The sequence below is a fragment of the Protopterus annectens genome, chromosome 2.part0 (assembly GCF_019279795.1).
Source record: "Protopterus annectens isolate FY-2018-M chromosome 2.part0, PAN1.0, whole genome shotgun sequence".
NCBI lineage: Eukaryota > Metazoa > Chordata > Ceratodontiformes > Protopteridae > Protopterus > Protopterus annectens.
In genome coordinates this window covers 16,425,308-16,448,551 of record NC_056728.1, presented here as the reverse complement: position 1 = coordinate 16,448,551, position 23,244 = coordinate 16,425,308, and the positions used below count along the sequence as shown (strand labels likewise).

General features: G+C 41.4%; 1 protein-coding gene across 2 annotated transcripts in view; it reads left to right on the top strand.

The window, feature by feature from the left end:
- Positions 1-23,244, top strand: part of LOC122792927 (spectrin beta chain, non-erythrocytic 1-like) — a 1,986,067-nt gene that overhangs the window by 1,571,920 nt on the left and 390,903 nt on the right. For both annotated transcript variants that reach the window (XM_044060498.1, XM_044060499.1), the window contains one exon: positions 13,937-14,693. In XM_044060498.1, the coding sequence (XP_043916433.1) occupies positions 13,937-14,693 (757 nt within the window). The remainder of the gene's footprint in view (positions 1-13,936; positions 14,694-23,244) is intronic.

Below are 23,244 nucleotides of genomic sequence, written 5' to 3'. Positions count from 1 at the left end.
TGAATACCAGAGGCTTAGTATTTATGCGTAAGTTTCTGTCCCTCCAGGACTGATGTCAGGTCATCAGCGGTATAAAATCAGGCAGCCAACACCATTACACCAGTCTTTCTTGCAGAGGAGCCTGACGCAGAAGGAGTTTGCATGAGTGCTGGTCAGCCGCTACCTGAGTTTTTCATTTCTGAATTGAAGTTGAAGTCTTCTGAAGCTAAGTACCCCAGTGAGGATCCTTTTTTCTTGATCTAACTGATATAAAAAAAAGTTAACAATTGTCTTGCCTGTGGAAAGCAAATACCACACCGAGACTTTCATTCTTACTGCTAAACTTACTTAGGCCCAGACCACGATGTCCCCCACTGTCACTTTTGTGCTTTGTTCAACGCCAGAACTATACTTCTTTGGGCCCTTATTGTAGCTAGATAATTTCGCTCTTAGTCCTCAAATCCTGATATGGCTTCGGAAAGCCATCCGACAACAGATCTTCTGAAAAAATGTAAGGATAAAGACAGTGACAGACCGCACAGGTCCAAGACTGCTGACAATGCTTCCGTTTAGCTAGTCGTCAGTTCTCCAGTCCTCAGTGAGGTGCTTTTGCAGCTCTTGATGCTCGCTTTTCAACTCAGGATCCTGCAGATGTCTTTACCTTGGATGGGTCCGGAGCTGCTGAGCAGGCACCGGCTTCTGAGGAAGTACTTCGCACAACCGATACTCGACACAGACCAAAGACTTCTTTCACGTCTACAGTTTTTTTGAAAACAACCGTGTTTCTAAGGCCCAGGGTACGAGCCACACCCAAAAACTGACGACTCAAGTTCAGGCACCTGCTTCCTTGCCTCAGTATCAAATGCTTAAAATGGTAGAAGACCTTATAATGCTTATCAGGGGAAGACAGGCTACCCCTTCCAAAAGAAAAAGAGACTTGTCCCCAGTAGTTTTCCTCTGAACAAGACTCTGATGACTCTGATGCATCTGAATATGAAGATATGCAACCCCTCTCTGCTTATGAGGATTCTAATGCAGAGGAATCCATCCCTTCAGCATCTCCACCCGAGGACTTTTCCTTTGGGGAAACCCTACATACTTTAACAGAGCATTTTCAATGGGAATGTCAGAACTATCCTGAGTCAAAAAAGAGACTCAGGGAATTCTTAGATCTTTCACAGCACAGACCTCTGGCCATTCCTCCTGTCCTGGATGTTGTGGATGATGTTTTTATGGAATCCAGTCTGACTCCTGACAACCCTCCATCTTGCTCCCAAGAAACCTGACAGGTACTATAGAGTCCCTGACTCTCACAAATTTATTTTCAAAAATCCTACTGCTGACCCCAAGGTCATCTCTCAAGGACCTAAAGTAATCAAAGCAACTTCAGCTAAAAATCCCACCCCCTCAAATAGGGATTCCTGAACATTAGACAGATGGGGTAAAAAAGTATACACCTCTGCTACTCTTGTTATTAGAGCATTAAATTGTCAGAATTGTCTGTTCCATGTGCTGAAATATCAGCAACATACCATGGAACTTCTTAAACAAAAAATGTCTTCTTTCCCTGCTTGTGCAAAAAGTAAAGAGTTACAAGAGTTAATGCATTCTGCAAGTCAAGCAACTAAGCACACCTTACAATGTGGTTTTGATGCCCTAGAAGCATCTTGCAGGGCAGCAGTCACTGGTTCTGTCCTTAGGAGGCATGCTTGGCTTAAGGAACAGACCTTGCCAGACCATATCAAATCCAAATTATTGGACGCACCCTTGCACAAAGACAACTTATTTGGCACCAAGGCAGAAGAGGGCTTAAAAAAGTTGGAAGAAAAAGGTAAATCTATGCAGACAGTTAAAGACTTCTTACAGGTCCAGCCACTGAGATTCAGTAGGCATTGCCTCTCCAAGCACTGGTCCTTTCCTGCCCCCTGCAGGTCAGCTCAGCCCAGACCCAGGGGAAGCAGGCCCCCCAGACAACAGCCCCAGGGAATGCAGAGATCTAAGCAATGGAGTTCCTCGTCTTCAAAACTAGGGAGTGCCAAGCCACCTCCTTATGGTAAAAACTCACAATGACTTTACACTGCCACCCCCTCCCTCTGCCCACCTGCTCTTGACCCTAGGAGGAAAACTCTCCTTCCACGCAAGCAACTGGGCCACCATTACCAACGACTGCTGGGTCCTCAACATAGTGTCCCAGGGATACAAATTTTATTTTCTCACTCTGCCAACCCCAAAAGGGTTCCCAGATGTTCCCCCAAACCAGTGGGCAGAGGCCAAAAAGCAAGTCCTTTCCCTGCTCTTTATGAGGGCAATCGAGCATGTTCCTGCAGAACAGATAGGCCAAGGTTTCTACTCCAGACTCTACCTGGTGCCCAGAAAAGAGGGCACATGGTGCCCCATCCTCGATCTATCCATTCTAAACACCTTTCTGGTGATACCAGAATTCAAAATGCTCACTTTCCAGCAGCTTCTACCTATGCTTTCCAAGGATGCTTATTTAGCCACCCTAGACCTAGAAGAGGCCTACCTACACATCCCAGCCAGAGAATCATGCAGGACATACGTACGTTTCAGGGCAGGATCACTGCACTTTCAGTTCTCTGAGCTTCCCTTTGGGTTATTTACTGCTCCCAGAGTTTTCACAAAATGTCTGGCTCCCACCATTCCTTTTTGCAGACAAAGAAATATTTAAATGTACCCCTACTTAGATGACTGTCTGATTCAGGCAGACAGTCAGGAAAAGCTGCTAAAGCACCTGACCTTTGTAAAGGACCTACTGACCTCCCTGGGGTATACTATCAACAAAAACAAATCCAAACTAGTGCCCCCACAAAAAGTTGTATTACTGGTAGCAAGCCTGGACACAGCATCCCTAATGGCATTCCTTACACGAGAAAAACAATCCTACCTGACAGCCTACATCTCTCAGCTAGCCACCAGGACCCAGTTATCCGCAAGGAAAATCCTGCAAGCTCTAGAGTTCATGGCTTCTTGCATTCTACTCATTTCATATGTCAGACTGCATACGAGGAAACTACAATGGTACCTTAAAAAGCCTTTGGTGTCAGCACTCTCAAGACCTGGAAACTCTTATACCAATGATACCTTGTCTAATGAAGGATTTTCTTTGGTGGGCAGCAGCATGCTACCACAACAAGGGACTTCCCTTTTCACAACCCCATGCCACTCAGACCCTCACCACAGATGCATCAGACTATGCCTGGGGTGCACACCTGCACGGCAGGTGCATTCAGGGCCAATGAAGCCCAAATCAAATACATCTGCACATCAGCCAAAAATAGGTGTTAGCTGTTCAGCATGCCCTGATAGCTTTCAGACCCCTACTCTCCCCAGGGGCCTGTACTGATCAAAACAGACAGCACCACGGTGATGTGGTATATCAACAAGCATGTGCAGGGTCGCCATGACCCTTTGGCACACGACCTCAGCCATACAGCTACACCTGTTAGCACAATTCCTGCCAGGCTGTCTAAACTCTCTGGCAAACAACTTAAGTAGAAACCTGCTAAACCCACACTAGTGGCAGCTAGACCAAAGAACCTTCACCCTTGTAACCAGGAAATGGGGCACCCTGAAGGTCGACCTCTTTGCCTCCCACTCCAATCATCAGCTCAGCAAATTCTGCACCAGGGAACCTCACAGCAAGGCCTGGAAAGTGGATGCTCTATCCTTCCAGTGGGTAAACCTCTTGGTCTAAGCATTTCCCCCACTACCGCTCCTTACAAGGGTACTGCTCAAAATAAGGGAGGAAAAAAACAAGGACAATCCTGATTGCCCCAGACTGGCTACGCCAGCACTGGTACCCACTGCTGTGCAGCCTGTTACACCTGCCACCATGGCACCTACCTCAGATCCCAACACTCCTGACCCAGAGGAATGGAGAATTCATGCATCCCCAATTGCAGACCCTCAATCTGGCAGCCTGGCTTATTCCCTGACCTCTCCTCAAGCTGCCAGTCTAAGCAAACAAGTTCTAGATGTTATACATGAGGCCAGATGCCCCAGCTCTAGAAAGTCTTATGCTGACAAGTGGAAAAGGTTTTGCATCTGGATCCAGGCTAAGGGAGCCGGAAAGGCACAGCCCTCCCTATCTCTCATTCTGGATTACCTGGCAGACCTACTACACAGGGGTCTATCCTTCTCTTCTATTAAAATTCATGCATCTGCCATCTCTGCTCATTTCAGCACAGAGCCACCTCTTTTCTCACACCCTCTCATCAAACAGTTCCAAAGAGGGGCTAACAACTTGAGGCCACCCAGAAGAGCTCCTACCCCAGCTTGGGATGTAAACTTTGTGTTGGAAAAGCTCACCCTGCCCCCCTTTGAACCTGCAGCTTCAGCAGAGTTAACATTTCTCTCTTGGAAGATGTCTTGCTTCTGGCCATTACTTCAGCTAGAAGAGTATCAGAGCTACAAGCACTTATGGCTGTAGAGCCCTTCATTGTTTTCCATGCTGACAGGGTCTCCCTCAGGACTAACCCATCCTTCATACCAAAAGTGGTGTCCAGTGTGGCACTCAACCAATTCATTCATTTACCCACCCTTTTCCCTAACCCACAAAACAAGGAGGAAAGGATTCTGCACTCTCTGGATGTGCACAGACAGCTCAGATTCTACCTAGACAGGACTAAATCTTTTAGAAAAACTAATCAATTGCTAGTCAGCTTCGCTGCAGGAGCAGAGGGCAAGACCATATTCAAATAAACAATTTCCAAATGGATAAGCACACTGCATCCATTTCTGCTACAAACAGCACGGGAAACATCCCCCAAGGGGGTCAGGACACATTCCACCAGAGCAACCTCCACCTGTGCAGCTTTCCTCAGTGGGGTCCCCACCAGGGGCATCCTAGAGGCTGCAACATGGACATCTGTTCATACCTTCACCAAGCATTACCACCTGCCTATATTTTCCAAATCCAGGGCAGGCTTTGCCACCAAAGTCTTGCATGGCATCATAGCCAGCTCCCAGTCCTCTTGACTGCCTCCACCCTTTTCCTCAGTTTTGGGAATCAACCCAAATGTGATGAATGCAACAGTGAAACACGAAGAACATAGTACAGTTGTGTACACTTACCATAAATGTAGATGTTTGAGTGTATTCACTGTTGCAGTCCACCATCCCCCTTGTCTTCTCTCTGTCTCTCTCTCTTACAAGGAAGTTTTGGTATTTACTTTCTACTGGTGGTGTTCTTCCACCATAACCTAGCTCCGTATTGGGGGCTCCTGACAATTAGGGCAAGAAAAACTGATGTAATGGCATCGGCTTCCTGATTTTATACCACTGACAACCTGATGTCAGTCCTGGAGTGACAGCAACCAGTGCAGAAATACTATGCCACTAGTATTCGGGCCAACTGAGGGCTACCCTGGCAGGGATAACCCAAATGTGATGACTGCAATAATGTATACACTCGAACATCTACATTTATGGTAAGTGTACACAACTGTACTTTCCACATTTTGCCCATTTGTTCCACATTATAAGGGCTAGTGTTCCTCATTTTGGAGATGGAAGGTTGAGATTTATGGGGGGGGGGGGGGGGTGAAGACAAAACTTATCACATGACAAAAGCAAAAAGGCAGCAGTGCTGGAAGAATGCCAGAATAATTTTCCGAGAAGTACTCAGGAATCTGTGCCTCATTTTCTGTGACAATGATGAGGGTTGCAAATGGAACCCTTGCAGAAAAGTTATGAGGCACGTCAGATTACGACTTGTCACAGATAAAGCAAACCTGAACATGTAAATCCTTGGTGGTTATTTATTATAACACTAGTACTTTTCATACTAACATTTTCCAAGAACAACACTTGATACATTGCTAGTCAAGAGCAGAAGCATAAGGGAGGGGGGATGGGCCCATAGAACACCTGCTCCATTCTTATTTTATGCAGCACTGTTTCCAACCTATAGGACTTTGTGACATCATATGTGTGTGTGTGTGTGTGTGTGTGTGTGTGTGTGTGTGTGTGTGTGTGTGTGTGCGTATATATATATATATATATATATATATATATATATATATATGTATATACTTACCTCTCAACCTCTTAGTGCAAAAAATCTGGACAAAGACCCAAAAATAAGGATAGATTTTAAAAATTACTCTTGTGAACTTAGGAAGTTGCTAGAATAACAGATTTTAAATTATTATATATTTTCTGATAGATATTAAGTCTGAAATTCAAATGTATGTCATTCTTTAGTATTACTTAGTGACTTCAAACCAGAATAATTTCGCAGAAAACCCCAAATTTTAGGAGGAAAAGACAAAAAAAATGAGGCAAAAATCTGGACATTTGCGAGGTATTTTATATATATATATATATATATATATATATTTATATATATATATATGTATATATATATATATATATATATATATATATATATAAGGTGCATACAAATATTCACTTATTTATCTTCATTTAACAACTGAATATGAAGGTGATATTGGGGCTTTGTTAGCCACTGGCTACGCTTACCTGTGAGCAGATATTGTACGAGTCTCCATGTGTAGAAAGGACTGTTGTCAGTTGTGTCTGCTTGCATGATTCATGTCCCTTTAGAAATCCAACAGTGTACACACATGTTCATCGTGTTTCACTGTTGCAGTCATTACTCTTGGGTTATCCTGCTGGCAGGCTACCTTCAGTCGGCCAGAATTCCAAAGTCTAGTTCTAGTGTCGGTTGCTGTCGCCTCTTCCTTGACGTCAGTGCGCCAGGGGTATAATAGATGCAGCCAACGCCATTTTCTTCAGTCTTTCTTGCCGTGCGGTGCCCGAAACCTGAAAAAAAAATGGTTTTAATGCTGAAAATGAATGTTGATAAGTAAATTGATTTTGTAGTGTCAGCAAGACTCCATAATATTTTTCATGGCTGTCCAGATTATGATGGTGACACTGATGGCTTATCAATAATTTACATTTTATGTATGTATCCTATTGTACAGTGTCAAGTCAATCCAATTTTCAGACATTGTACATAGTGCTAGCTTTCAATGATACATTATGTAGAGCTGCAACTGTTTTAAAATGACATGGCATGTCACTTTCAGTGCACTGGGAGGGATACTGTCTGGCCTGTTGTATTTCCAGTATGTACTGGACTTTAAATGTTTTGCCATTAGCTCCCTTAAAAGCAGGTCATCCATTTGTCTGTCTTAGAACTACTCTGCCCTACTCAGCAGTAAAAACAGGCAGAGTTAAGCATTGAAAACCATTCCTCACTGCAGTCTGAGAACCTTAGCACATTCTTCTTTTTATTGTAAGCCTAATGTAACTTTATTTACCCAGTGTCAGCTACTAGTTTCCTTATGTACTGTGGTTTGGTCATCCTGCTCTTCTTAAGAACCTTTTACTACACATCATCTCAAAATTTTTAAGAGGTTGTCTCTAAAATGCTGTCAGCTGTAGGCTATCTTCTTGCCTGTGCATAAATACCCTGTATCTCCAAAATAATTTGACATATTCTCATGAAGTTATCAGGGAATATTAATGTGGTAATAATTTGTAAACACTATTAGAGTGTGTTGTTTGGAAGCTGCGGTGGCGCAGCGGTTAGCGTTGTCGCCTCACAGCAAGAGGTTCTCCTGTTGGATTCTCGGCTGAAGCGCCTTCTGTGTGGAGTCTGCATGTCCTCCCCGCGGTCGAGTGACGTTAAAAGACATGCAGATTGTGCGAGCGTGAATGGGCGTGCCTAAGTTGAAGGTTGGGCATTGGGTTGGCAATTTGGCACCATAAAAATCCATTACCAATCATGAGCGGACCGGAGTTCCGCTGTGGCGACCCCTAACCGGGAAAAGCCGAAAGACTTAGATTAGAGTGTGTTGTTTAGTCCAAAGGAAGAGGAAGAATGTCTTCTTGAATTTCAATGAAAGAAATAAATGGATGAAGTTGTTATGATACCTATTAAAAATAAAAGTAGGACTGTTGTACAGAAATATATTCATTTCATGCCCAAAGTCACAATAGCACTGTGTGTATTTGTTTTAATATGCTTTATATACTTCATTCTGAAAAGAACTTTATTTACTAGTGTTACAGTGAGTCTGTTTGCTAGTCTTTTTGAACTGATTTTGAGTTTATCTACATGTCAACATCTCGACTGTATTTCATCATACTAATGATATGTTTCAATTACATACTGAGTTTATTAGGTAGAAAAATGCCAAATGTTTTTATCTGTTGAGAAAATTACAGCAGCCAAATGTCTATGTATATTAATAGTGCCACCTAGCATAACTGGATGATACCTTCTAAAAAAAATATCATGAAAAGTATCATGATGCTTGGCTCTAGAATGCACTTAGTTGATAATTTCAGGTATAAAGGTACATAATGCACCTCACTGCATCTAAGTCTTACTTTAAGAGAATCTTGAATCCAGTGATGCAAATTTTCTCTCCTCAAGAAAACACACACACACACGCATACACACACACACACACACACACACACATATATATATATATATATATGTATGAATCCAGTGACGCAAAACTTCTCTCTTCAAGAAAACATATATACACACATACATACATACATGTGTGTGTATATATAAATAAATATATATATATATATATATATATATATATATATATATACACGTGTATGTATGTGTTTATTTTACTTCTCATGTAATCACAACTCAGTAAAGATACATGCTTGACATGTCCTGCCTTCCTAACCTTGAACAGAAGCCAGATACCTGTCCCTAATGAAAACAGAATATAATGCAACATGTCAAATGGTCAATATGAAGTGTTTGTAAAACCCTACATTTGGTAACTTTATATAAAGTTTTATATCATTTCTCCTTGAGATTTTTAATAACATTTTACAATTCATATCATACCTTCCGGCCTCAGTTACCGGATCGCAGTACAAAGGGCGGAGGTGTATCCATATTCATCAAGGATACCCATATCTCCAGGTTAGTAGCACAGCATGATGCCCCAGAGATCATCCATGCGCAACTATCAGCAGGCAAAACCACATTTCAAGTCGTAGCAGGTTATACATCGCCCATCATGTCCCAAGATGCTCACTCTGCATTCCTTGAGACATTGGAAAATATAAAGGTCCTACCCAACACCATAATCTTGGGTGATTTTAACTACCCTGGTATAGACTGGGTGAACTACCAATGTTCCAACTCCTGTGCTCAGCGATTCATAGAATTTATAAATTCAAATGCCCTTGAACAACTAGTATGTTCCCCCACTAGAGGGGACAATATATTGGATTTAATCATCACAAATATGGGCGCCCACTGCACCACACCCGTTATCACTCCCTCCTTGGTCATATCCGACCACAGACTGATAACCCTGGACATCCTCACCCTCCACCTCCCCCAGTCAAAAAAAACATAGTCAAAAACTTTTCCAAAGCAAACTTCAAACTACTTGCATCCGAAGTGGAAAGCTTCACTATTCCCTTGCAGAAGGATAATGATATCCAGGATGCGGAATCCTACACCAAGGCATTCTATATGCATCTTCAGGATTGCATGGACTGTGCTGTCCCAAATAAAACCAAGACTCCTTCCTCAAGCAAGAAGAAACCAGTCTGGTGGACCCCGGCCATAAGCAAACTTTGCAATAAAAGGAGGAGACTTATACAAAAAAAGGCCAAATCTCAAGTAGAAAAATCATCCCTGATCAGCATTAGTAAGAAATTGAGGGCCCTCATCAAGTCAACTAAAGCTAATTTTGAAAAGAAAGTTGCCAAGGATAACCATAAGGCCTTCTGTGGCTACGTCAAAAACCTAAATGGCAACGCTCAGGTCTGTTCTGAGCTAGTACAAAATGGAACAAAATACACTGACCCTTCTGACATTGCCAACATCTTGGCTGACAGGTTCAGTGCAAATCCCCCCCCCCCACCACCTACAGGGCCTATTACCATTCCAGGGGATTGTGTAAGTCCAATTATTACTGATACGTTGGTTAACAAGGCTCTATCTAAAGCTAAAAACACTGCCTCCATGGGACCAGATGGTGTCCCAGGCTGTGTCATACTCGAGCTCCAAAAGAAATTAACCCCGCATCTTAATACCCTGTTCAGTCTCAGCCTCTCCACAGGATATGTGCCCAGAGAATGGCACACGGCAACGGTGGTCCCGCTACACAAGAGTGGGGCCACAACTGACCCTGGGAACTACCGACCAATAAGCCTGACCAGTCTGATCTGTAAGGCTATGGAGCAAATCATTATGTAACTCATAAATGGAGAGATTGGGAACCTCCATTCGCTGGACCCCACACAGTTCGGCTTCGTCAAGGGCAGATCATGCCTCCTGAACCTGGTGGATTTCTTTGAGACAATTACTCAGGATATAGATAAGGGAAAGGACATACACACGGCTTACCTTGACCTTGCTAACGCATTTCACACCATTCCCCATTCGGGTATTATTGATAAGCTCACCAGCCTGGGCATAAACCCTTATATCACAAGATGGATCGCAAACTGGCTCTCAGACAGATCCCATAAAGTAAGAGTAGTGGGATCTATGTCCAAATCCAGACCAGTAATGAGTGGTGTGCCTCAGGGCTCTGTCCTGGGCCCCCCCCTGTTTGGCATATACTTCTCAGGAGTACAGGCAAGCACAGAAGGGCTGTGGCTGACTAAGTTTGCGGATGACTGCAAACTGGGTGCTATAATAGAGTCTCCAGCCGACATGGAGATCCTCCAGAAGGGCCTAAACAAGACTAATGCATGGTGTCAATGCCATGGTCTTAAGCTAAATGCAAAAAAATGCATAGTAATCCCCTTTGGAAAAAACAGAGTACCCGCAAACTACAACATAGGAGGTAATCCCCTGAAATCTGAAGAAGAAATAAGGGATCTAGGGACCCAAAGTAGATAGCCAGCTTTCCTTTGATAACCATGTTGCCAAAGTGGTTAGAAAATCCTTCTATGTGACCCATCTGATCATGAAAGGGTTTGCATCAAGATCTAAGGATGTAATGGTGCCCCTCTACTCTTCCCTCATCAGACCCATTATTGAGTACAATGCACCAATTGGAATGTACCTGGCTAGACATCTCCAGCAGCTGGAGAGACCACAGAGGTACCTAACCAAGAGAATTACTGGCCTCAAACAGTTGCCCTATGCAGCACAATTGAAAAAGCTAAGACTGTTCTCTGTTGCATACCGCTTTCTCAGAGGCGATCTCTGTCTAACATACAGAGCCATGTTCAACCCAGAATTGTTGAACATGCTCCATCTTAGCAAAACCAAATCTACTCGAGCTACACGCTCTAGGGATATAACCCTCAACACAACAATGAATAGAACATGCTGGAGGGATAGATTCTCTTCACAGAGACTTCCCTTACTATGGAACAGGGTCCTGATCTACATAAGACAGAGCCCCTCACTATCACTCTTCAAGAGGAACCTTGATGAGTGGATGGGTAACAGAAAGTTCACACCGGGGATCACACCAACAGCACTACTAGATAGGGGCCAGGGGTACTAGCTGCTTGTACAAGGGTCTAGGGAACTACCGCACAATGTGGCTGGGTTAATATATGCCTTCGGGCAGATAGCTCAGTACCAACCTATGAACCTATTTTCAAAGAATTATAATAGGTTACTCTTGTACAAAATGTACTTATGATTGTTATTCTGCCCTTATGGATCTTAGAATTGCTCACTGTTGAATATTGCTGCTGATCTGGCAAAGTGGTATGTTGCTCTGACTGTAGTGCACAGGGTCGTGGGTTCAAGCCCTTGCTAGTGAAATGCATGGCGGTAACACAACATTTAAACAAGCTACCCATCTATGTCAAGCAAAGTTCCTCATTAGCACTGTTTAAGAAAAACCTTCATGAGTGGATGGGAAATAGGAAGTACACCCTGGGGATCACTTCTGTGGCTCTGCTCGACAGGGGCACAGGAAATTAACTTTCTTGGGTAGCATAAGCCAGGGAATCTTGTTGGCTAGGCTTACTTAGGCCCTTCGGCCGATAGCCTAGTACCTACCTATGAAAAAAACACAGTGGCCTTGTCAACATAAAATTTTGGCCGTGGCACAGTGGTGCAGAATTTAGCCTTGTTGCCACATAACATTTGATTTTCCAGTTTAATTCTTGGCAAGGGTGCCTTTTCCAAGGCTGTATGTCCTTCCTTTGCTGTTTTTTTCTGACCACTTCAGATTGCTACCACATTCCAAACCAAATATGTGCCTTATGTAAACTGGCATTCTTTCAGATGGCCTGTAGATATGTGTGTGTGTGTGTGTGTGTGTGTGTGTGTGTGTGTGTGTGTGTGTGTGTGTGTGTGTGTGTGTGTGAGAAAGAGAGAGTGACTCCTGTACCACATTACTCATGTGTGCTAAGCTCAAACTTAACCCTGCCACTACCCCTAACTCCAACCCTACACATTACGTAATAAAAAGACCTTTCCCTTACATTACCTCTTTGCAAGACACTCAGACATACACACTGTACATGTACCATCACACACTCAAAATGCTAAAACTGTCACCCTATCCAGCCCTTACTCTACCCCTAACCAGGAAACACACGTGGACCGCAGGAAACACACATGGACGCAGGAAACACACATGGACGCACACTCCAAAACCTTGAAATATACTACTAAATCTATTCCCTTCTCTAGCCCTTAATCTAACCCTGATCAGCAAACACACTTGCACTCAGTTCTAATGTCAAAGCCTTATGTGTATCCAAACTTTTGAGCATTATAAGAAGACCCCTCATACCTTTATGCAAGTCAAACTCACACACTACAAGAACAGTCAATGATTCAGCTTTCAAATTCTACAGTTGGCAAGCAGGGATTTTGATAAAAAGAGAATGCGGTAAACTCTTTTGGTAAAATTTGCACTCAACAGAATATATTGCAACAATACAAACTGCACACACACACACACACACACACACACACACACACACACACACACACACACACAAACACGTGTGTGTGTGTGTATATATATATATATATATATATATATATATATATATATATATATATATATATATAAATGCTTGTCAACTGTAGAATTTGAAAGCTGAATCATTGACTGTTCTTGTAGTGTGTGAGCGGGTCTTTATATATATATATATATATATATATATAGATATATATATATATATATATATATATATATATATATATATATATATATATATATCCATATGTGTGTGTGTGTGTGTTTGTGTGTGTGCATGTGTCTAGATATTGCTTTATAAGACTGTATGTTTTTTATGCATCTATATGGGAATTTTAAAAATGTAATTCTAATGTAACATTGTGTGAATTGTTCACCAGGTAGAGTCAGAATATGCAAATAAAACACTAGTGAACTCTGAATGATGTTCATTACTGTAATCATCTGTATTATCAGTCACACATATCAGATTTCATATTTTAAACTGGTGGTGGCTATATGCCTGAGAGTTATGTAGCAGTCAGGGGGTTAGGCAGGTATGTTAAACTTGCTATGACATGTGACACACAGTGATGTAAGATCTGCTGATCTGACAGAAAACACACTGTTCAGCACCTCCAGACTTCATCAGAAATGACATGTCAAGTCCTAGGTTTTGCTGTTTTTTCCCAGAGGACAAAATAAGTTATTCTGATGTTTATACATTCTGCTAGAGTCTGGTCCTCTATCCTATCAATAAGCTTCCCTTTTAGCCCAAGTTACTGAAATTGCAAGTGGAAACACAAGTACTTCTAAAACACGTTGTATTGGTGATTATTGTCTGGCTTTTTTATTGTTTTCTTTTTGTAATACTCCCCATTGATATCTTGGTGGAGTTTTTTCTTAGAAAAAATTGTTAAATAAGTAAGTCATTATTAGGAGTATATTTTATAAAACAATGTTCAGTGATTCAAGATTTACATATTTAATTTTTTATTTATTAACTTTATTTTTTTTTTCCACTGAAGGTGGACTCAGTTCCAGAGTCTGGCTGACCAGAAGAAGGAAGCTTTGAATTCAGCACTGAACATTCAGAACTATCACCTAGAGTGTAATGAAACCAGGTCTTGGATGCAAGAAAAGACCAAAGTGATAGAGTCTACACATGGGTTGGGGAATGACTTAGCAGGAGTCATGGCCCTGCAGCGTAAGTTGACTGGCTTGGAACGAGACCTAGAAGCTATCCAGGGTAAGGTAGATGAACTTCAAGTAGAGGCACAGAAGCTGACCACAGAACACCCTGATCAAGAGGCCTCAATCACTGGAAGATTGAATGAAATAAACGATGCTTGGAAGGATTTGAAGGACACCATGAAAAAACGTGAAGAGTCCTTGGGAGAAGCTAGCAAGTTACAAGGGTTTTTGCGTGACCTTGATGACTTTCAGTCTTGGCTTTCAAGGACTCAGACCGCTATTGCTTCAGAGGATGTCCCCACAACCTTACCAGAGGCAGAGAAATTGCTGAAACAACATGAAAACATAAAGAATGAAATTGATCATTACATGGGAGATTACCGGAGAATGAGGGATGTCGGTGAGGAGGTTACCCTAGGACAGACTGATGTTCAGCACATGTTCTTAAATCAGAGACTCCAGGCCCTTGATACTGGATGGAATGAATTGAGGCAAATGTGGGAGAGCAGGAATGATCTCCTTTCTCAAGCGTATGGATTCCAGACATTCTTACGAGATGCAAGACATGCGGAACGATTCTTAAATAACCAGGTAAAATAACAGCACTAGATGTTTCCTCAGCAATTAGACACAAAATAAGGCCTGTTTCTTGACAGATAATCTAATTTGTTTTATTATTATGAAATTTTGCTTCATTTTTTACTTGTACTTGGCTGCAACTGGTAGGGTGCAGTTTCAAGCAGCAAAACAATATGAAAATCATGGAGGAGTCTCCCTTATCTGACATTAGTGCTTTAGCTCAGTCTGTGCTTTTTAAACAGGTGCCCTCCCAAAACAAATACATCTTCCCCTTATTTATTGACATTTGCTTGCTGGATCACTCATTCTAATGTTACAAATGGTCATCTAGTTTTCTTCACTGATCATAAGCCAGGAGTCATTAGGCTTCAGCCAGCGAACCCACAGAATGCCCGTGTAAGAAGCAGATTTCTAACCAGGTCAGCTTAGATATTCCTTCTGTATCATCTGCCTAAGGCTCACTCAGGATTGATAATTCCTGTCATACCCCACAAGATTTAAAACAAGACAAAGCTGTAACATTGCCTAGAAATTATGTTGTTATCTCTTAATGCAGAATTTGTCCTGTACCAACATTTTATCTCTGCAGCTTTCTACCTACCCAGGTACTTTCTTGAGTTTTTTATTTTCTTTTACATATAGCTGATGTGGTGAGGGGTTGTGCACCTATCTTCCGACTCACAGGCACTACTATGGCCATTATTTATTTTTATCCCTCCCAGGATATTAGCTATTTAGAGTGTATCATTTTACTTACGCTTGTTTCTCAGAAGCCCTGATGTCCACTCTCCTGTGTTTTGGTCACTGAAACTTGCTCCATCCATACCCATGCTTTGTCTTCAGAAGTTCTGTCACAATGGCGCCGGCGTGACTTTAATGAATGTTAGTGCCACTCAATAGGCACACACAGTTCCTTTACTTTTCTGGTATCACCACTAGGTTTGCCATGTCAGGGTGGCAGTTCTTATCTGTTACATGTTTCTGTTCTCACCTGATATTGCCATTGATGTATTTGTGGCACCCTGCTCTCCTTTCACCATTAATGAAAATGAACCCAGCATCTGCCACCTTTTTTTAATAAAGCCTCTGAAACAGTATATGTGGCCTGTAGACAGCACCCTTATCAACACTTATAGTGGAATTATACCAAATTAATACCTCCTACCTTTTCATGGGCTTTTGTATACTATTGATAGTGTCAACGGCCTTCATCAGTGGAAATCCCTAGTTTGTTCCTTAAAAATTGGAACACAGGGTTGTGTACTTTGCTTCATCAGAGTTTGGTGTTTTGCAAACTAGTGTAAATGTCTGAATGTCAGTGCAGATGTTTTTTTTTTTTTTTCTCTAGTAACATAATCATTTTTATAATGCTGTTTAGTCCAGCATGCTGCAGGGTAAGATGACTGCTGCTAATAGTGGATCAAATTTAATATCTTTCTTGTGGATCACTGGTTTAGACACCATTTGAATTGTGGTTTTAACTTCCATGAAAGGCCTGAATTTTGCAACCTGTAAGTGTACCTTCCAGTGTTTGTAGTCCAGATGAGCCAGGTTGCCATTGTTACCTGCCCTTTCTACTAGCAGGCCTCACACTGTATCATAACATTCTGTTTAGCAGTTTGCCTCCTCACCAAACATTGGCAAGTATTCTTTTCTCACTTGTTGAGTTCCTCTTCATAGTACCCCACTTTTGGTCAGTATATCCTGTCATCTCAACCAAATACTAGCTTACTAGAATCGCTTCGGCATTTTACATTTTAACAATAGGAGTTCCCATCTTCCCTGTGTAAGCCTCCTATATTTAGTTGACTGAACCCAGCCCTTACCAATGAGTGTCTCTTGACAGTCATCAGGCTCTTGATTTCCTGGATTAGAGATGAACTGCTTGAAGATTCGGTTTTCACATATCTGTATATGGCTAATGATTGCCATAGTTTTTTTTTTTTTTTTAAATAAGGGTTTCCCAAAGTATGGTAGTGTAAAAGTGTGGTAGTGTGGTAGCATGGTAGTGTGGTAGCATGGTAGTGTGGTAGCATGGTAGTGTGGTAGTATGGTAGTGTGATAGTATGGTAGTGGGATACATGGTAGTGTGGTAGTGTGATACATGGTAGTGTGGTAGTATGGTAGTATGGTACTGTGATAGTGTGGTACTGTGGTAGTGTGATAGTATGATAGTTTGATAGTGTGGTAGTAAGTGTTTCAGATGGGCAGGGCTAATGAGGAAGGCTAAATGCCTTTGATAAAATTGCTTAATATTGTGTGTATTGATACTGCTTGCAGTGATTTTAGTATCAAATTTGTGAGGATTTTTTTCTATAATTATCCTACTGGTTCTTGCTGGTGGCAGAAGAGTTCCAGTTTCCAGGCTAATTGTTTTGTACTGAACTTTAAAAACTCAGTAGGAGGTCTACCCAAACATTATCCTAAAGCCAAACTCCAAGCAGTTGTAGTTACCCCTGCCCCCCCCCCCCCCGAGTCATTCCTGTTGCTGTCATGGACCATGCCTTCCCCATAACTTCCCTAGTCAGCCTGACTGAAATGGATATCTTGAGACAGTGCAAGAATTGTCTCACACTGTCTAATGGTCATCTATTACTCAAACAGCATAAAACAGAGTGTGAGAGATGTACATATATAATATACTTAGAACCAAAACTCTGACACACAGTAAACTCAGACACCAAAGTCATCAGTATACCACACATCACACCTCTCCAAGGCCATCATAATCCATCATATGTTGAAGTTCTAAGGGTTAACTTGCCTAAACCTCAGAAACCTTCAAAATGCAAAACAGAGGCACAAAGCACACTCAGCAAGTTAAGCCTACCTATTCACATAGCACATGGAGTCCCAAAGTCACAGATGCTGAGCCCATAAGGCAGGCATCAACCCAACCAAACATTCTTGTTTAGGTGACTCTGTTGTAAGATATACAGATGTACCTGTTACCACACTGTGCAAAGAAAGAGTGACAGTTAGTTGTTTTTCTGGAGCCAGGATCTATCAGATGACATGTGCACTAAAGTCCTTGAACAGCAAGTACCAGTATACCTCTGTCATAATTAATGCTGGTGTTAATGACTTGAGGAATACCTCCCTGGACTGTATGGAGGGAGACATGATGGAGCTCTCAGACTGTTTGTCCAAGGCAGGTATGAGCCTAGCATTAAACAGCATTCTACCTTCTCCAAGGATGATGCCGCAGTATGAGCAAACAATAATTAACTTCAATAATTGGGTTAGTTTTTGAAGTCGATCAAAGAGAGTCCAATATTTGTCAGCCTGGGAGGATATTATCAATAGACCATGCTGCTTCACCAGGGAGGAGCCTGTATCTGTTTCCACTAGGGTTTTGATTACTGGCTAAAGCATTGTCACCACCCCAGTACCTTTTTTAGGTAATGCTTACCTGATAAACCTACCAAGATAATGAAATAAGCAAAGGAGAATATGAAGTTGTTACTGATCAATGCTAGGAGCCTGAACAGGAAACTGCACACCTTAAAGGCCTTCTCACCCTGCAGGACATTGACATCTGTACAGTGACTGAGACATGGTTTAAAATAACAAAGAATACTTTGGCTGTGCATGGCTATGATGCCTGCTACCTGTTTAGATTAGCTACATTTCAGGAGGTGAAGAAAGGTACAGGTGTCTCAGTCTGCAACCAGAAGAGACGCACATCAAGACTGGTAAAGCAGCATGAGGCGCTAGAGCTTCTTTGTGTCCAAATAACCATCAGAAAGGTCCCGTACCTTGTGTTAGCTAACTATAGAACCCTCTCTCTGTGACATAAGAAAGCCATAACACCTATCTGCAGGAACTAGAATCATTGAGTGTTAAACCCAATATCATTTCCTAGGTGATCTAAATTATTCAACTACTGACTGGGAAACCTGCACCACCACTTGTGCACAGGCACACATAGAATTTGTCAATACAAATGCCCCAGAATAAATAGACAGAATACCCACTAGGGGGAATTAACATCTTGGATCTTGTCCTTATTAATATGAGTGCATTTTGCACCACCCTTTGCGTATCTTCATCACTTGCTAGAGCTGATCATAAAGCATTCTCCCTCAAAATAAAATTTAAACTACAGATCTTTTCCACCCAAGATACCTTAGAAATTTCCTTAAGACAAACTACCTACTCCTAAGTGATACACTGGCATGCTTTAAATCCTCCTCAAACTCAGTTAACTCTACCGAATACACAGAAATGTACACCACCACATTATACCAGCATGTAAACATTGCATAGATGCAGCTGTACCCCGTAGGAACAAGTGTAGGGCAAACCCCAGAAAAAAACCTACATGGCGGAGACATAGTATCAGCGAGCTTTATAATAAAAGGAGAACATTTTTGACCAGAAGTAAGAGTAGGAATTCCCAAAATGTTAGAACTCTTGTCACTGAAATCAACAACTCAGAAGCTTAATAAAATCCACCTAAGCCAAGTTTGAAGCTAAAATAGCTACCCAAGCCAAAGACAATCACAAAGCATTTTTTAGTTACGTTTGTAATCTCAGAAGCACAAATCAGCAATGCGCTATGCTGATTGTGAACAATGTTAGCTTTACTGAGGCTGACGATATTGTTAACCTACTTGCTGATAAGTTTAGCTCTAGTTTTACACCTCTGCCCTGTCCATCTGTGAGTCAAGTAGTTCCTGAAAGTAGAGGCTTGCCTCCAGCCATCACACAAGACCAAGTCATAAACGTGCTATCAGAAGCTAAAAATACAGCATCAGTAGATCCTGACAGTATCCGTGGATGCATCTTAAATAGCATGAAGCACGATTTAGCCAAACCCCTAACAACCCTGTTCAGTGTCAGCCTCCATATGGGTTTTGTACCAAGCGAATGGAGAACAACTACAGCCATTCCCCCCTACATAAGGGAGGACCTTCCATAGACCTAGTCAATTACAGACCCACAAGTTCAGTCTCATGGGCAAAGCCATGGAAGAAAGGATTCCACTCAGAATTTTCCTGCATTTGTAACATGCCTGGAAAGTTCTGACATGTCACTCTACATATCCCAAAGAGTTTTACATCTCAACTTATTCACTCCCATATGCACCACTACCGTACCCTAGTCATATTTGTCAAGAGTTAAGATCCATAGGGCCCATGTAATATCACAGGTCTTGGTGCTTGAAACATATGTCCCTGTAACCCCCTCCATATCCAGTCTTGTGAGTGATGGATGAGTCGGCGTGCCTTACAAAGAAGATTCCTGTCAGTAAAACCTTTTTATTACTGCTGTGGTTCATAGTGATAGACTTGGAGTGCTTTTGATGGGGGTGAGTCTCTATGGAAGTTTGCATGAGGTAGCTGAGTGGCATGTTTTTTGCTGTAGAAGTGATTGTTGTACAGCCTCAATGTAAAGCATATTGGTTTGATTCGAGAATCATAGTGCTGGATGTGTATGAATGAATTTATATGAGTGAGGAAAGCCTTTAGATTAATTGGGTATTTATACCTTTTACAGAAGGAATTATTAGTGTTGAGTATAAGTTCATTTTCTAAGGGCGTAATGCAGTTAGTACACTGGCTTTGGAGACCTAGTGCTAAAGGCTGGCAGCAGAGGTGAAACTAGCAGGCTGAGGTTAATAAAGGAAGGGTATATTCACTGATAGGAGAGAGAAATCTTATGGGGATAACCAGTTTATATGATTTTAAATGTTACAGGCACCTCTATGGTGACCAGACAGCTTTATGCATTGTGTATGTGCTGGTCAAGTCGTAGTCGTAGACAGTTAAAGGAAGGAATAGTTTTCAGGTGGACTATAAAAAGTTGGGGTGAAGCTCCAAGTTGCAGGTACCATGCCTTTTTGAGCAGTTTATTAAGCAGAAGTATAGGAGTGATGTTTACATTAGAGATGAAAACATTGCTAAATGTGGAAGGGGAATAGTCAGCCCTGAACAGGAAGGAGGTGATGTAGAAAAGTAGAATTAAGTAGGATTCTTAGGACCTGTTTTGATGTTAGCTTGCCGTCCAGGAGATTGTGGATCTGTCCATGTTAAGTTCAGGAACTTCATGAATAAGTTAACTTGAGAGACAGTCAGATATCTTGGTTAAGTCTGTAAGCTGCACTGGCTAAAATACTTCTATTCCTCCGGCGCTGAATGTAATTAGTGGTTATGATGCTTTGCCAAACCAAATGCTGATTGCATCAATGATGCTTGTCACAAAGCAGTCCTCATTTTATAGGTGGTGTTGAAAATGCATTTTTGGTGGTGGGGAGGGGAATATTTGCAGATCTGAAGTTATTAATGGAGCTGAAGGAATCAGGTTTATGAATGGCTGTGGCAGTGGAAAGATGACAAAGAGCTGGTAGACTTGGAGAGGTTAAGTATATGAAGGGGTGGTGGCAGTAAAGATAATGCTCATCTTAAGATCCTGAAGGAGAGGTGATTAGGACAAGGCTGACCTTTGTTAGGACCACTCCTAAGTACTTGGTCTGTGTCTGTTGGCAAAGGAGCTGACTAAAGAGGGTTATTGACAGTGGCTCAGTATTTGGGGTGAAGAACAACGAGAAGGATTATTAGAAGGGAGTGACATGCTTATTTGAACAGTCTAGCTTATTAATGTGAATCTGAGCTCTGTGATCCATAGATTTTAATGTAGAATTGAGATTTTGTCATTAGAAAGTTGATTTCTGACCAGAATTACTTAAAGGGAATGTTTGTCTGTTTGAAATAGTATTGTAGTTTGTCTTTTTACAAGGGTTTTCAAAAATGATAATATTGAGTTAGTCATCCATTGATTGATGTTTATATTCACCACCACATTTTTCTTTCAGTCATTGAGTTTCCTACTTTTGGAGCAGCCTAGTAAAATGGGTTCCCACTAATCCTTTTTTGTGCAAGTCGACAATTGTTTTTGAAGGAGAAAGGTTTTTGAGAAATGTCCTAGAGTGGCAGTTATGTTGTTATGGTTAAGACATGTGACCAGTCCATATAAGCTCACTTAACCAATGGCACTGATAGTTTTTATAAATGGTTGCTAACAGATACTGGAACCCAGGGAAGTTTTGATATTAGTGGCAAACATAAGGGCAGTGGAAAAATGGTCACAGAGATGTAACAGTAACTGCAAGAGAAGACGATCAGTATGATTGATTGTAGAGATTCCACTTAGCAAGTTGCTGCTTCCCAAAGCAAGGGAATTGATCTTCTTTGTTAAGTGACCAGATAAGTTAAGGCCATTGTTTAATAGGAAGGGACAGGTAAGTCAGGCACTGGAGCAAACTGTTAGTGTATTAAAGAAAGCAGTGCATTAACTTTTTTTCAGAAATCAGTCTGACAGATATAGGAGTAATAAAACATTTGTAGACATGCTTTTTGCAGAAATGTATACCATAATGTTAATGACACAGCCAAAAGTATACCATACTGTTAATAGCAGCCAAAAGTATACCATATTAATGGCACAGCCAAAAGTGTACCATGATGTTAATGGCACAACCAAAAGTATAACATAATGTTAATGGCACAGCCAAATGTATATCATGATGTTAATGGCACAGCCAAAAGTATATCATAATGTTAATGACACAACCTCAAAACTTAATTCTTAGTTGTGTGCTTGACTATAGTAATCTGATTAGGAGGGATGACCATGCTTCTTCCTGTCAAGCATTTAACTTTGGACATATAGACTGCCTTACTGTTCATAGGGCTATTTTTTTATATCTCAGCACATTATCTTTCTGATACTTTGACCTTACGTATTTTCTAAACCGATTGAACCTTAAATTTATTCTTGATAAAAGGTTGACAGTTTGTATCCCAGGGCATTCATGGCATCACTGAGTTTACACAGAGCCCTGTGTTACTAATATTGTGTGTGCAATCCTGTGAAACAGTAAAACTGCTTACTCTTTGCAGTGGTTAATCATTCTTAGCAGTTTTAGCATCTACTTTGTTTCTGTTACTCTGACGTCCTCATGGCCACGTTTTTGCATGTACTAAACACACTTTTCCTTCCTCTTGGCTAGTAAGAAACACTGTCAGAAAGAAAATCCTGGAGAGAAAAAAATAAGAAGACAGCTGATTGTAGATCCTCTATTCACGAAAACTCCAAATAAGTACAAGAAATGACTCTTCATATCTTACTCCGGGGGCTGTTGTACTTTACTGTACTTTTCTGTAATGTGGCAGCTTCCGTAATGGTGTCACATGCTTTGGTTGTACAAGTCGTAATTTTGTTCTATTTAGATATAGATGTGTGAGTTTTCCTTTGGCACTATTGCATTATCTGTATATCTATCTGTCACACACACACACACACAGACACACACACAGACGTTAATGTAAGTGTTGAAAGATGCATTTTAAGATGTGATAGGACCTGTTAATTAACACGGTAACATCATAACTTGTAATGGGCAATGTAAAGAAATATTCTAGTGTTGCAGTCTGTCATGGTTAGTAACACTGTATTGAAAAGTAAATAAATATGAACATAGTTTGTGATCCTTTTTGTACTGGTGTAAAATAAGCTGAGTATGTGGTGAAATGGAAGTATCTTGCTTTGCATACCCCAC